The 15,957-nt window shown below is 46.2% G+C and overlaps 1 protein-coding gene across 2 annotated transcripts in view; it reads left to right on the forward strand.

Moving 5' to 3' along the window:
• Kiaa1549 (KIAA1549 ortholog) overlaps positions 1-15,957 on the forward strand; it is a 121,544-nt gene that overhangs the window by 60,301 nt on the left and 45,286 nt on the right. For both annotated transcript variants that reach the window (XM_032906739.1, XM_032906740.1), the window contains exons 3-8: positions 1,324-1,412; positions 2,327-2,504; positions 8,603-8,730; positions 11,055-11,238; positions 13,038-13,097; positions 14,196-14,344. In XM_032906739.1, the coding sequence (XP_032762630.1) occupies positions 1,324-1,412; positions 2,327-2,504; positions 8,603-8,730; positions 11,055-11,238; positions 13,038-13,097; positions 14,196-14,344 (788 nt within the window). The remainder of the gene's footprint in view (positions 1-1,323; positions 1,413-2,326; positions 2,505-8,602; positions 8,731-11,054; positions 11,239-13,037; positions 13,098-14,195; positions 14,345-15,957) is intronic.

Here is a 15,957-nt window from a genome sequence, read left to right on the forward strand (position 1 = left end):
CCAGTCAGAACCTAGCAAGCCATGCTGCGCTGGCTGTTGGTAGGAGCAGCCAGAGTTGCCAGACTGGGCCATGAGTTTGTAATGACTCTATGAACTAAAGAAGTGACACTCTCACCTCTTCACCACTTGTCACTCACTTGCTGGAGAAACAATCAAACTTGTTTTTTTTTTATAATGAATGGAGAATGAAGAATGGTTCTGTTTTAAGTTTGAATTATTAAAATAGGATGATGAAAAATTGAATAGTGGGACTAGAGAGATGGTTCAGTAGTTAAAAGAGCATGCTGCTCTTGCAGAAGACCAGAGTTCAAGTCCCAGCACTTGTATTGGGTACCGCACAGCTGCCTGTAACTGTCTCCAGAGCGTCTGACAGACTTCTTTTGTTCTCCATAATCACCTGCACATATGTGTAATTTACAGACACACATATACATAAGTAAAATCTAAACATCAGATATATTATAACTCTACATATGGGCTGGAAGGGAAAGGAAAAGGACTGTGAAATAGAAGGGAGATATACTAATTGCTGGTGAATACATACTCGCTGGCACAGGTTTATATTTTTTTAATTTATAAAGATTTTTTAAGTATGTGTATGTGCACATATGTGTGTGTGTGTATGTGTTTGTGTGTGTGTGAGTACAGGTGTTTGTGGAGGTCAGGAGAGGGTGTTAGATCCTCTGTATATGGAGGTTGTGAGCTGCCTGATGTGGGTGCTGGGAATTCAGCTTGGGTCGTTCTCTAGCCCCAGAACAGATTCTTAAATTCAGATTTTAAATGAAAAAAATGAATAGAAAGAACTAGACTTTGAATGAGAAATATTTTATACCCTGGTATAAAATGTTATTACTTGGACATGATGAAGGGTTTTTCCTCCCATCTGTAGTGGTTAGCACTCCCAATAGCTGCTTTGAACACAGGAAGATATTACCAGTTCATTGAATAGCATCTCAAGGACTTTAAAAATATTACTTCTGAGAGCTTTTAAAGCCTCATCCTTTGCTTTGGATGCATAGCTGGAGACATTCTGTTATTTGTTGAGAAGAAAGTGGGAATGGGAAGCTCTTGCCCCTTGGTTGGGCCTCAGTTGCTCCCTGGTTTACCAACTTTTTCAGTGCAATGGGTCGATGCTAAGCCCAGTTTTTCCATTTTCTATAATACTTCACAGCACTTAGATCTTTCTACTCTGTCCTTAGTGTGGGCTTTATTTTCCAAAACAAGCTTCTAGCATGCTTCATCTCAGCCATGGCTTCCTGAAGTGGCACCTCCATGCTTCATAATAGCACTAAAATGCATCTGGTGGTTGGATTTCATTTGTAGTGCTGGCCAGACGAGCTGTGCAGGAATACATCATTACATCAATTAAAGAAGTGCTGAGAATTCACTTCAACCGTGCAGTGGAGCTAAAGGTGAGACTCTGAGCCTTGGAGTCTGATGTCTGGCATGCTTTCTGGGCCTCATGGGGTGTGTGTGGTAAAAGCCCTGGGCTCTGCACTTGGGTTTTTCTTTCTCACTCCCCTCCTGGTACACTAGTTTTCCTTGGCATCTCTGTTCACATGTCATTTTACCCTGTGTGGTGGGGGATGCGTTTGTAGAATCAGAATAGTCTGTCAGACCAGAGGCAGCATAGTTCGGGGCAACTTTAACAGTTTGCTGTCCTTGACTTCAGGGTGAGGATACTTGTGTCTTTTTGTACATTCAGTACAACTGAGATAGATTTCTATACTGTTTATGTTGGCTGTGCTCTAGCCGGTCCTGCCCCCGTCTAACCAGAGCCTGAGCCGTACTGGCCATGGGGCATCTTAAATGGGCCTGGCATGAGCTAATGAGTGTAAACTGCATGCCAGGTCTCAAAACTGCACCAGATAAAGGAATATCTCACTAATAATTTTTTGTACTGACCACACATTGGAATGACGTTTTCTGTATTAAGTGAGTTGTATTTAAAATTAGTTCCCCCTGTTTCTCTACCTTTAATGTAATTATATAATGCCATATACTTGGAAATGGTTTAAGTCACTGTCATCACGTTGTTTTAAACAATGAGTCTTAGCAAAACAACTGCTCCTTTATGTGTGGCTTAAACATGACAGAAACCTTGAGTTTTCCATAACTCACTCTTCAACCCATGTTACTTACTATCTGTCCCTTCTGGCTGCTCCTATGCCGTTCCTGTAAAAGTCGGGACAACGTAAAAGGACTATATCAAATAAAATCTTAATATTCTTTGAAGCATCTATCCTTCCATTTAAGCTGCTATTTTTTTTCCTATCTAACATGGTTTTCTTGAATTGTCTTTTTAAATTTTTTTTTATTTCCCTAGGTTTATGAACTGTTCACAGACTTCACATTTCTGGTAACATCTGGCCCTTTTGTTTACACGGCGATATCAGTCATTAACGTCCTCATCAACAGCAAACTTGTACGTGACCAAACTCCTTTAATCCTGTCTGTGAAACCGTCTTTCCTCGTGCCAGATCCCAGGTTTCAAGTTCAAACAGGTGAGACAAAGGAGTACAGAGGATTGGATTTGTACATAAAATTTTATTTATTTTTTAACATGTGTGTGTGTGTGTGTGCATGTGTGTGTATGTATGTGTATTTGTGAATGTGCGTGTATGTGTGCATGTGTGTGTGTGCACGTGTGTGTATACATGTGTGTGTGCGTGTGTGTGCATGTATGTGTGTATGTGTGTGTGTGCATGTATGTGTATCTGTGTGTGTGTGCCTGTGTGTGAGTGTGTGTGTGTGTGTGTGTGTGTGTGTGTGTGTGTGTTGGGGGTGATGTGCCAGTGAGATGGCTCAGTAGGTGAGAGTGCTTGCTGCCAAGCCTAAGACGTGGGTTTGATCCCGGGAACCCACATGGTAGAAAGGAGAGAACCTTTAGGTTGTCCTTTTCGTTCTACATGCTTGTGCACACATGTTTGCACACACACACACACATACAACCAATGTAAGAACGGAGGATTGTGCACACATGCAGTGCATAGACATGCAGGCAAAACACCCATCCATACACCTAAAAATAAATAAAACCTCAAAAAGATTAAAATGAGCATTGCTCTTCAATTAGTCATTTATTTGTTAAGTCTTGCTGTGGTCCTGGTCTGGACCTGAGCTTCTGGTTTCCAGCAAACCATCTGACTTGGCCTTCTGAATAGCTAAGACTTCTTCCTCCGAGGGCCGCTTACTGCTGCTGGGCCTGTTACCGATGGCAGTAACAACAGGTTCATGGTTATGGAAACAGGTCAAGCATGCTCATGGGCACACAATGTCGTTTCAGGAGCCCCCGTGTGCCATTATATAGTCTCAACAGTCTTTTAGTCCCTTGTGTGTGTGTATGTTAACATGTGTATGTGTATGTTAACACGTGTGTGTGTGCAATATGTGCACATGCGTGTGGAGGCCAGAGTACAACCTTAGGGGTTATTCCTCAGGTGCTGTCACCCTTGTTTTTTGAGGTAGGATATCACTTCCTGAAACTCACCAGCTAGGCTAGGCTGTCTGCCTGTGTCAACCACCCCAGCACTGTGATGGCAGGCGAGGACCCCGGCTTTTTAAATGTGGGTTCTGGGGATGCTGGTAAGGCGTGGCACCTTGTTAATCAAACTGTCTCCCCATCCTAATAATCTTTAATTCTCAGTCAGATTTCTTTTTCTACCTGCTCTCGTATCCACTTCTCTTTATTTTATAATAAAATAAATCTTAAGGACCGTATAATTTCACTCCTGTGTACCTCCACAAGAAAAGGAGTATTAAACACACGTATACATCTGTCCATATCCTCACAGTCCCTAGAGTTAGCCATAAATGCTTAACATCTTATTTAGCCTTTATTATGGACATTTTCAATTATGAACAAAAGCAGAATATATAGCATTAAGTTCCCATGCTCAAATAATAAGCTTGAATGTTAATCAAGATTCTTACCAGTTTTTAGGAAAATTGGTAAAACCGTCTTGAAGATGCAAGAATGCTTTAATGTGATGCTGGGTGTCGTGTCATTTCACCCTCGCGTACGTAATAATCATCGGCAGTGAATGTCCTGTATCTGAAATGTTTATGAGTTGCGTCTTCCGGTGTGTAGATTTTTTTTTTTTTTTGGTTCTTTTTTTCGGAGCTGGGGACCGAACCCAGGGCCTTGCACTTCCTAGGCAAGCGCTCTACCACTGAGCTAAATCCCCAACCCCCCGATGTGTAGATTTTTAACTAGACTTGAACTCCCTGTCCCAAGTGATTTTTCTGGCTCTGCCTCCTAATTCTCTGAGCCTGCAAGCTCTCCAGTCACCTTCATGTTGCCTGTGTTCATGTGGTTGGCTTTCCACATTCAGTGACAGGAAACTTTGAGATAATGACTCATCTGAGGCTCAGAAAGGAACCAGGCAGCATCAAGCTGTAACCTGAGGGAGTAGTCGAGAAGCCCCGTCTCAGGGACTTGGCCCGTTGAGCAGGTACACAGGTCTGCTTTGTGGCCTTGGGGAACACCTCGTTGGCCCACTCTAAGCAGCTTCTCACCCAGAGATGCCCTCTAAGTAAGTGAGCTTTGCAGTCCTCTTCCCATCTGAGCTTTCTGTCCCCCTCAGACTTGACAGGCGCCCTGCCTTATTATCATGAGTGTTGTACAGCCATCGTGACCCACTGGGGTAGCCTTGCCTCCAAACAACCTGTGGAAGCTGACACGTACCCCGCGGTTGGTGGAGTCTGTAGTGTTTGCAGCCTAGACACCCAGGCCGTGCTGATTATCCGTGACGTTTTGCAGACACTGTACCTGGAAAAGCAGCGTAATGTTTCCAGCTGGCGCCACAGGACACATGGCAGGAGAAAGCCATCCTGTAAAATTGATAGAAGTCGTCCTGGAGAGATGGCTCAGCAGTCAGGAGTGCACGCTGCTCTCGGAGAGAACATGAATCTGATTCCCAGCACCTATGCCGTGTGGCTCACAGTTGCTGTACGGCAGCTCTGGGAATCCGGTGCCCTCTTCTGGCTTCCACAGACACCTGCCTCCCTCATGTGCACCCTCATAATTAAAAATAAAGCATGTTTTAAAAAAATAGGCAGTGAATCAGGTAGGCATACAAATATTAATATAGGGACACAAGGTGGACAAAGAAAGAAGACTGTGGTACCTCAAAGGGAACACAGTAACGTTTAACGATGAACCCTAAAGAAAAAGGAAATGGATGGATTGTTTGGAAGAGAAGTTGAAGAAAAGAAATTTTAAAGAAAAAAAAGTGCCCATATTGCCGAGTGAGGTGTAGGTTCATTGCAGTTCCCGTGAAAACACCACCGTGGCATTTCCCACAGGTATAAAGGGGTGGGGTCCAAAGCAAAGCAAAAACCTGAGCGAGAACAAGTGTAATGACCTGAGTGAATAGGAGTGCTGGAGGCTTCATAATACCCGGCCTTAAAATACATTACAAAGCGATAGTAATCGAACGGTCATGGCGCTGCAGAACAGCCCAGCGTGGAGACCAGAGCAGAGCAGAAAGAGCAGAAACAGAGACTCACTGATTTTTGACAGAAGTAACAAGAGCTATATTGACAAAAACAGAGTCCCTTCAGTAAACCACACAGGGAGAACTGGATGTCTTTATGGAGAGAAAAGAAAAAAAAAAAAAAAAAAGCAAGACCTCTCTCAGCATACTTAAAAAAGAGCCCTCAAAAAAAACATAAGATTTTAACCTGTAAAGCTTGTCGGAGCCACTGAAGAAGTGCTTTTAGGATATTGGTCTGGGCGAAGATTTTTTTTTTTTGATATGACCATGAAAATATATGTACCCAAAGCAGAAATTGAGCAATGGGTCACATTAAGTTTTTTGTACAGCATCAGCAACTGTGAACACAGCGAGGAGACAGCCTAAAGAATGAAAGAATATCTACGAGGCATTCATTTCCAGACTATGCGGGGAGCTCAGACAACCATCCGAGCAGCAAACCCCTTAAGTTATCCAATCTTAAACAGGCAGGTCGAGGAGATGGCCTTGTAAAGGGCTTGCTGTGCAAGCCTGAAGAATTTTCTCCTCTGCGTGACCATAGAGGCTGAGTGGGAAGCTCTATAACCCCAGCACTGGGGACGCGGATACAAGAGGATCCCTGGGGCCTGCTAACCAGCAGTCTGGCCGGGTCCCCAAGGTCCAGATTCAGTGAGATACCATGTCTCGAAAATAAGGTGTAAAACAATTGAAGAAGACTCCTGACGTCGATTTCTGGTGTCCACGTGCGTGTGCACACATGTATACAGCCCTCCCCTGTGCTCCTTCCCACACACAGTGGGCAAATGGGAAGTAGAGATACGAAAAAAATTCCCAGCACCACCAATCAGAGAAATGTATGTCGAAACTATACCTAGATATCCTCTTGCTTAACAACTTATTCAGAAGGTGGCATTAGCCAGTGCTGATGAGGGTGCAGAGAAAGGTGATTTCACACATGCTGTGTTGTGTGTGTGTGTGTGTGTGTGTGTGTGTGTTTATTTTATTTATTTAGTATGTGTATGTATAACTGTCGACTTTTCTACCCATGCCCCAGTTCTGAATAACGCTAAGCCCCTGGGCCTTTAGCTGGGCTTGTTTCCGATAGCCTGCAGTTTGTCATCCCATGCCTACTGATCTAAGTTTTGCCATGTACCTGGTTACCTCTCGGCTTCATACATCCAACTTCCTCCGTGTCTGAGTGGTGAATCCTCCCTCTTTCAATTCTACCCCTTGCTATAGACCATAGACCATTTGTCTTAGCCAATCAGAAGGTGCCTCAGGCAGGCAGGGAAGCACAGAGGCTGATTTTAACATTGGGCGCATAAACATTGTTTTCCCCCCTCCCCTTGCAGTCCACTAAAAAGGCCTTCACTAACATGCACGTGTTTGCACACATGAGCGTGTGGGTGCCACAGCCTGCACATGAAGAGTACAGGACAACTGTGGCATTCGGTTCTCTTCTTCCACATGTAGTTTCCCAGGATCAAACTCAGATCATCAGGGTTAATGGCAAGTGCTTTTACCCACTGAGCCATCTTGCTGGCTCTGGTTTTCTGTTTTTAAAGTATATTTATTTGTGTGTTTGTGCATGTGCTTGCAATGGATTTACATGCACCACAGAAGCCAGAGGATGTCAGATCCCCTGGGTCTGGAATTATAAGATTCTGTGAGCCACCTGATGTGGGTTTGGGGAACCAAACTCAGGTTCTCTGCAAGAGTAGTAAGGCCTTTTGTTATCCACTAGGCTCTCTCTCAAGCCTCTACTTTTTTTTTCTTTTTTCTTTTGTTTTCTTTGCTTTTTAAGACCTGTCTTGTTATGTAGCTCGGATGGGCCTCACTTTCATCCACTGATCATATCATGTTGATTATACAGACATTAATTATAGAAAGCTAAAAGTTTGCTATATGGTCAAGGAGTCACATTGCTGCGTATAAACTCAACGAAGTTAGTGTGCTGAAGAGAGCTCACTTGTGCACTTTTGTAGCTGTATTCACAGTAGCAAGATAGGCAGCCGTCCTCCGCGTTCATTGACAGATGGATAGATGAAGAATGTAGCACATGCACATAAATGAGTATCAGCCACAAAGAACAAAACCCCTCCGTCTGCACGCACGGAACTGCAGGACGTTACTAACTGAACTCTCAGAAATAGAAAGCCAAATGCCACATGTTCTCACTTAACTCGTGGGACTGGATTGGAAAGTGGGGGGCAGAAGAGTGATTTCCAGACAGAGTCTGGGTAGGAAAGGTAGAGGGAGGAGGGCTATAAACCCTCCAGCATGCAGCTGCATAGGAGGGGTAACTTCGTGTCTTGTGACATAGTAGGAGAAATGTGGTTCACAGCCATTAGCTGTATATTTATTTTTTTAAAACCTTCATTTTATCTTAAGTGTGTCGGTGTCTGCCTGCATCTGTGTGTGCGCGGTGTGTGTGCCTCCAGAGACCAGAAAAGGACTTTGGATCCTCCAGGACTAGTTATGACCTGCCATGTGGATTCTGGGAACTGAACCTGGGTTCTCTGGAAGAGCAATTAATCAGTGCTTAACCACTGAGCCATCTCTCCAGCCCCCAGCTGTATATTTTCAAAATAGCCAGGAGGGCTGGGCTGGTTTTGAATATTCCAAGCACAAATAATAAATTTCTGAGCAGCAGATACATCACTGTGTGCATGTGTTAAAATGTTACACTGTAACCATAAATATGCAGAAGAAAACAGACTTCTGTCACCTATCGCCATTACTGTGTTAACTAGGAACAGAAAGTATGTCCTACGGGACTCTCTTTAAAAAACTAGGGCAAAGAGAGATGGCTCAGCTGTTAAGAACACTTGGATTCCGTTCGCAGCACCTACGTGGTAGCTCACTACCACCTGTAAATTCAGTTCCAGAGGATCCGATGCCTCTTCTGGGATCATGGTACCCATGAAGTACAGACATACAGGCAAGCAAAACACCCATACACATAGAATAAAAACAAGCTCATATTAAGAAACAGAAGAAATAAGACCTCACGGTGCTTGATGTCAGATGGTGGCTGAGTTAGTCTGTTTCAGTACTGAACTTCCCTTCATTCCTAGGCTAAGCAGAACCTCTCATGGGACTCCCACTGCTGTCTTTCTTTTTAGTACTTCAGTTTGTGCCTCCGAGTGTGGATACTGGCTTCTGCAACTTCACACAGAGCATTGAGAAAGGCCTGGTGACAGCTCTCTTTGAAGTGAGGAAACACCAGGGGACATATAACCTCACAGTGCAGGTGAGAACACCCCCCCCATGTGCACACACACTGCAGTGACACGTGTGTCCTCCACAGCAGTCCATTTAAGATACAGTTTCCATGCTGGGCATACTGTAACACACCTTAAATCCCCACACTTGGGAGGCAGAGGCAGGTGAACCTCTGTGAGTTCAAGGCCAGCCTGGTCTACAGAGTGAGTTTCAGGATGGCAAGGACTACATAGTAAGATCCTGTCTTGGGGGAGAAGAAAAGGAAAAGATGTGTCCTTCAGCCAGCTTGTATGAGCCAGCGGTGACCTTTGGCAAGGTGTGGGGTCTACAGCGTGCTTTCAGAGTGACTGCAAATCAGGGAGTCAGACAGAGTGAGCTGAAGAGAGATGATCGTGTGCAGGAAATTCCAGAATGCTCCGCATAGGAATGATATCAGTGACACGGTCAGCAAGGCAGTGCCTGAACACGCTTTGCTTTTCCAGCAGGTAGAGAAGTGTAGGTCTGAAAGCCTCGGTGCAGTCTTGTTTGAGATGACAGGGCTTTTGGGTTTATTTGGAATGTGTTACATAGACTCACTGGGATCTCTAACCTGAAAATCGGAAATAATGTGAAACCTAACAGCGCCTGGTCATCGATGTGATGCTCTGAAAGTTTTGGACTTCGGTGCCAGAGATGTGCTGCCTGTGTCAGCGGGGCTCTTTGGGCTGCAGCGTCTCCGTCTAAACGTACAGGAGGATTCTTTTGATCGGCAGACTGGCTTCGTGTGTATTCTGTTCAAACCACTGGTGTTTTATGACGCCCTCCCCATTCTTTGTCCCTTTTCTGAAATGTCCGTTAACTCTAGATTTTGGCAGCTCTGAATCCACGTTTGTGCTGCTTAGTTTCCCTCCACGCGGTCCAGATCTTTTCTTTCTCTGTCAGAGATTTTGGGAAGTCTGCCCTCCGAGTCACTAATTTCGCCTTCAGCTGCGTCCATTCACGCCGTTTCCCCGTTGCTCTTTGTCCCTTTCTCATTATGACCTTTGCTGAGATGGGAGAGAGTGGCCTTCAGGGCCTCTCAGGATATTCAGTAGGATTTTGAAAGGGTTCTCTTCTATTTCTTCTCTGTTGTTCTTACATGTCTGTTTTCGCTGAAGTACTGTATGCCAGTCTTTGCCCTTTGCTTTTGTGCTGTTTTTCTGTCTTCGGGCCCTTTCTTAGTAGGCAGTGGGTTGGTGGTGAGGATGGAGAACCGAGTTAATTATGGCTGCTGGCCTGGCTGTCCCCTTTGGCTATGAAGGTTGCTTCTGTGTCAGCCACGTCTCCTGATAGGAGAATTTATGTGAGCTTGGGAGCTGGGTAGCATGTACCAGAATACACCAAAGTGCAGGGTTCTGTCTGTGCACGACACAGCTTGTGGTTAGAGACCCAGCAGGCTGGCCCTGCCCTGCATCAAGCTCAGGAGGCCCTGCTCTGGGGACAGACTCCTGCTGAGAGTGTTTTCCGTGGCACAGACTCCTTTCCCTCTCAGTCCTCCTCTGTGTCTTATATGCTCTGGTGTGCCCTGGAGTTTATCTGGTTTTGCCCTCAAGAGGCCTTTGGTGCCCTCTGGGAAGGTCTCGCTTTCCTTAGATGGTAGCTCTTTGGGCTGTTCTAGGAGGGGGCACTGCTGGTGCCTGTGCTGGCCTGGGCGTGGAGCTGTCCCGAAGAGGAAGGCTTCAGTTCACCCTCGGTGTGAAGCCTCTTAATTAGCTATGCCGATTGCTGCTCTGAAACCTACTTCTGGGATCAGGGCTCTGCCCTCCCCAGGTTCTCACGTGTGGATGGGGCTGTTTTAGCCTCTGCCTGTGTGTGTTTAGGGTCTTGTTTCTCTATTCTGGTTTACTTCAGCACAGTTCTGTCCTTTCTCCTTCTTCCAGAATTTGACAGACCCCTGGTTTTCCTCCATTCTCTGTGCTGTGTGGATTTAGGGCCTTTGTTTGGCTTGCTGCTATTTCTATGGGATTTGGGGCTGGAGGGGGAGGGGGAGGGACTCTAAATGCTCACAATTCCTTCATCACTTAATGTAAAAAACATTTCCAGTAAGCAGAGTGTTTAAAGTCTCACAGAAAGGGAACGAGGTTAGAAAAGCAGCTCCCTTTCCTTTTAAAATGTTACCTCCTTTGAATCAGGCTTGGAGACATCCATCTGTAATCCCAGCGCTCTGAGGTAGAACAGTGAGACAGCATCTTTCAAAAACCAAAGCAAGATAAAACACTCCTCCACTTTACCGCCTTTGAGGAATGCTGGTCAGAGAACTCGTGGCAGATGTCACAGTCGGGCCTTCAGCTCCACGTGCTATTCTAGAAGCTTCTTCTGACTTCCTTCTTTCAGATTGTGAATGTCACCATTGCTTCTCCGAGGGTGGCTCCGCGGAGGGGCCCAGTGAATATTATCTTTGCTGTTAAAGGCTCGCAAGGTTTTCTGAATGGGTCGGAGGTGAGCGATCTGCTGAGGAACCTGACAGTGGTGGAGTTCAGCTTCTACCTGGGGTACCCGGTGCTGCAGATCGCAGAGCGTGAGTACCTAGTGGCTCCTTAGGGGTCCTGGGGGAGGGGCTGCCAGAACTTTTGTGGGTAGATGTCTACTTTGAAATATCGTTAACTTTAAAAAGAGACTGGGTTGTTCTAGAGTGTTCTAGAGTGCTGCTCACAGTAAGCAGGGTCTGGATGGAGAGGATTTTTCTTATGCTCTAGCTCATTCACTCATGGAGTCCCTACCACAATGTCCCATTGACCACTGACATGGTGGCCCCCAGGGTCTTTAGGTTTATGGTGGGGCTCACGCTCAGTGTGATACTCTTCGAGGTTTAGTGAATGTTTAGTGGGATGTACCTGCCTTCATGTGGGCAAGCACAGTAGGTGCACTGGGACTTTTTCCTCACAGGACGTATTTGACTGAATTCCAGAATAAAGTCGGGACTTTGTCAGCCCAGCCAGGGCGGGCTCCAGAGCCCTTCTCTGCCCCTGTGCCTCCCTTTCCTGTCTGCTTTGAGAATAAAGGGCGCTGTGTGTAAACAGCGCACTGGTTCCCGAGAACAGAACGTGAAGCTCTAGGGGAGCAGCTCAGGCGGCAAGGATATTTACTACAAAAGGGCAGTGGAGGTGGCTGTGGGGGGTGGGGGAGGGCAGTGGAACTTCCTGGGCCCTCACTTGGAGGTGCTTATGCAACAATGTATTTCCCCAAACCTAGGAAACTGGATGCCAGGAGAGTACACTTTATTGTGCATAAAGTTAAAAAAATAAAAAAGTAATCAATGAAAACCGAGCCTCACTTCCTCGTTGAAGCAGCCAGATTTCCAGGCAGCTGGGAAGAAGTGGGGGTGCTTGCTCCAGAGTCAGGGGAAGGCAAATAAAGAAAATTCCTTCTGAAAACAGACGAGCCAATCTTTTTTTGTTTGTTTTTGTTTTTGTTTTTGTTTTTTTTTTTGTTTTGTTTTGAGACACTAGCTGCATCATTAGCTGTCCTGGAACTCACTCTGTAGAGCAGGGTGGCCTAGACCTCAGAGATCCATCCGCCTCTGCCTCCTGAGTACCGGGATTAAAGTGTGAGTCACTGTGCCCAGCTTAAATCATGATTCCTAATGCTTTTCAGTACGTTATTAATTAAATTAAGAAGAGTAAACTACAAAACATGGAAGCAGTGGGCTACCGAGATGGCTTAGTGATTTGAACGCATACAGAGTGCTCCTGCAGAGGGCCCGGTCCAGTTCCCAGTGGTTACACTGCGGCTGCCTCTCCAGAGGCTCAGACACCCCCTTCTGGTCTCTGTGAGCACTTACACTCACATGTCTGAAAAACTACATAAAAGCTCACACATACACACAGGATGAAAAATAAGCCATAGGAACATGTATGTAGGAAAGTAGATAGGAATGGGGTTATTTATATGCGACCATTTTGATTTTGTACAATATATGTACATACAGCTGAAATACCAGGAGTCTGATTGGAGGGCACAGAGACAGCTCCCAGCAGGCCAGAACATGCTTCCCTGTACCCTGAGGCATTGCCGAGAAAGCCCTTGGCCCTGAAGAACACAGCTTGCGAATGCTTTGCTTTAGAACAACACATATAGGAGATGTTACAGTGACCCGTGTGTGATTCAGCGGTCAGTGATGAGGCTGATGCTTCCTTCTCCTATGGACAAGGTGCTCAGAAACTGGTGCCCGCCCACCTTCACACCTGCAGTATTCTGGTGTGCCGTCATGTAGGAAGGATAATGTGTTACGATTTACCTTACATTCCCAGAACACTTACCCTCCTGACAGTGAAAACACGCTCCTTACAGACGTTTCTCCCTCTCTCCTTTTTTTAGCCTTCCAGTACCCACAGCTCAACTTATCTCACTTACTGAAGTCCTCTTGGGTCAGAACAGGTATGTTCAATTTACGTAACGTTTGGAGAACTAGACAACATGGAGTCCGTGAGGGCATATGGGGGTTGATGTGCCCCTCCTGTTTCCCAAATTCGGGACAAGATGTACTTTAAATTCTTGGCAGAGAATGAACGAGAAATGGGATTCGATTTGGGCCATGGGAGTGTGTCCTGCTGGGTTATGGCACAGAAAGAGCTTCTTTTAAAATCCATATATCAACTCCAGGGCAGAGTCTACCCGAACACATAGTTGCCTGAGGTGAGACAGGGTGGTGCTCAAAATCAAGGATAATTTTCTTCTGAAAGTGTTGTCTAGATGAATAAAGTCATTTGGGGACCCGGGGTAGATATTTAGGCAGAGATGGGCACGTTCAAGTTGATAACAGCCATAGGTAGAGTCTTAGGTAGACAGAGGACGTAACATTTCAGTGCAAGGTTCTCTGACTTGGTCCTGGAACCTAAGAGGCAGAGGCAGGGTCCCAAGTCCCAGTGTGTAAGCAGCCAGTAACCAATCATAAGGAAAGAGTGTTTAAGTAGGGGTAGACACCATTCGTGGGGCTCAGCTCTTGCCGGTTGTGTTGGGCTCTAAAGCCTTGTGTGGGCTCAGCTCTTTGCACGTTGCATAGTGTCCATTTCCAGAGGGTTGAACTGACTTGCCCAGAGTTGGACCTCAGAGAGAATTGAAACCGGTTTGGCTGGAAGTGCTGTTGCCCCCATCGACTGAAGGATAAGCTGACTTATCTGTTCAGATGCTTTTGTCTGATAGAGATAACGAGAAGAAAGCAGATCTCCTCCGTACAAGGGAGACTGTAAGTCCGGGTCCAAAGACAAGATAAGAACTCAAACTAGCCCAGACTGACAAGCTACTTGTCTGATCTGAGGCAGATGCTCTGTGTTTACAGCCCGCAGCGCTGAGTTCCTGGGCCTGCTTGTCTTCAGTTTGTCCCAGACTAGGGTCACTTCGGGGACCTTTACCCATCTGGGGATTAGTGTTTTGCGGTCCTCTTGTACGGATCTTAGCACATGTGCACACAGCCTGTGGCCCGTCCCTGTCTGTGCTAACTGACTCTGAGTGCTTTGTGCTTCTTACTGAACACAGTCCTCCTGGGCGTGGTGGAAAAGCAGCTCCACAATGAAGTGTTTCCAGCCGAGATGGAGCGCAAACTGGCCCAGCTGCTCAGTGAGGTGCCCACCAGAAGACGCATGTGGCGGAGGGCCACCGTAGCTGCTGGGAACAGCGTGGTACAGGTACTACTCACTGAAGGAGGGTTGGCAGCAGAGGAAAAGCCCACTGGAAATCGGCTATTTCTGCGCAAGTGGGAAAATCCTGATGTAAAATGACAGGGCTACTGAATGTGACATCCTCGGAAGACAACTTAGAGTCCAGACAAAAACCCTTGCAGTTGGTCGGCCTAGCCCTCGACTGCAAGGGGCGTAACAGGAAACTTACCACTGGGTTCCCGTACATCGTAAGGCTTTGGTTTCTGAAGCCAGTTTTTTTAGCTTACCAACAGCTGGTCTTGTTGTACAGCACTGGTAGCATCTCAGAAAGGAGTCACTGACCGGGGACAGTCCTCAGCAGACAGAGAGAGGGGCGTTTCCTGTCCTCTGATCAGACATCTTACCCTCCCCACTCTTGCCAGCCTGGTTGTCTTTTATTACCCCAAATTGTCTTCACTCTGGGGACTGGGCAGACAGGCCGCAGAAGCAGAGTTGTTTGAATTGGAAAATGACCTATTTAAAAAAAGCGCCCACACTCACAGAACTTTGGAGGTGGGGCTGCTGTTTAATCCTGCCTCTGTGTGAATGGTGTGAATTTCTTTCTTCACCACTTACTTAGACTTGGAAGATCACAGAAAAACGGGGTTCACAGAACATTTCAGAAACACAAAACTGGGGTGAAACTCAGCAGCAAAGGCTGACTGGTGGGCAGGGGAGGAGTTGCTGGTATTGAGAACAAGATATGGAGTGACATGGGCAGGCCACGGTGCCGGTTTTGCCTAGAAATAGCATCCTTGTCTCCAGCACGCTCACCAAATGGATCCCTCTCAGACTTGCTTGCTGTTCCCCATCCGGAAACATGGCTTCTTAGGTTCCTAAAATAGTTACCGTGCTAGGTACAGTCATACTAGGGATGTTTACACAGTACTAAGATTTTAAATATGTATTTATAAATATGCATATGTGTGTAGGCATGTGTTCACGTGAAGGCGCCTGTTGGATGCCTCTGAAGCTGGGGTTAGGGTTGGCTGTGAGCCACCCAACACGGGTTCTAAGAATTGAGCTCAGGTCTTCGAGAGCAGTGCATGCGCTCAACCGCTGAGTCATCTTTCCAGGCCAAAGTACTAAGAAAACTTAAAAACCGGATAATAGAAAAAGAAAGGAAAAAGTACCAATAAATGCAATCACTAGATAAACAAACATACAGCAAGTAGACATTAAAATGAATTGCGAAGGCCTCGCCTTGTTTGGTAGCCAACGACCTCACACAGCTCAAGGGCTGAGTTTGCCGCTAAAGCAGCTACGGAGAGGAAACCTGGGTGGTCAGGTATTACGTTGGATACACAGACTCCCCGAGGTAAAATTATCACATCTGTGGGGTCAATTGAACATTCACAGACCAGTGCCACCTGATACGTTGCCTAGAGGCCACTCTCTGTACAAAAGTATCTGAACCTTATTTGTGACCATGAACACTGAACACAGCATCGTGAGGTGGCACTTGCCACCAAATCTGACGACCTGAATTCAATTCTTAGGCGTCACATGGTAGGAGAGAACCAACTTCTGCAAGTCATCCTCTGACTTCTACCTGCCCAAGGAGGGCCAGCCTGGTCTACATAGACAGTTCCAGGCCTGCC

This window comes from Rattus rattus, chromosome 6 (genome assembly GCF_011064425.1).
Source record: "Rattus rattus isolate New Zealand chromosome 6, Rrattus_CSIRO_v1, whole genome shotgun sequence".
Classification (NCBI taxonomy): domain Eukaryota; kingdom Metazoa; phylum Chordata; class Mammalia; order Rodentia; family Muridae; genus Rattus; species Rattus rattus.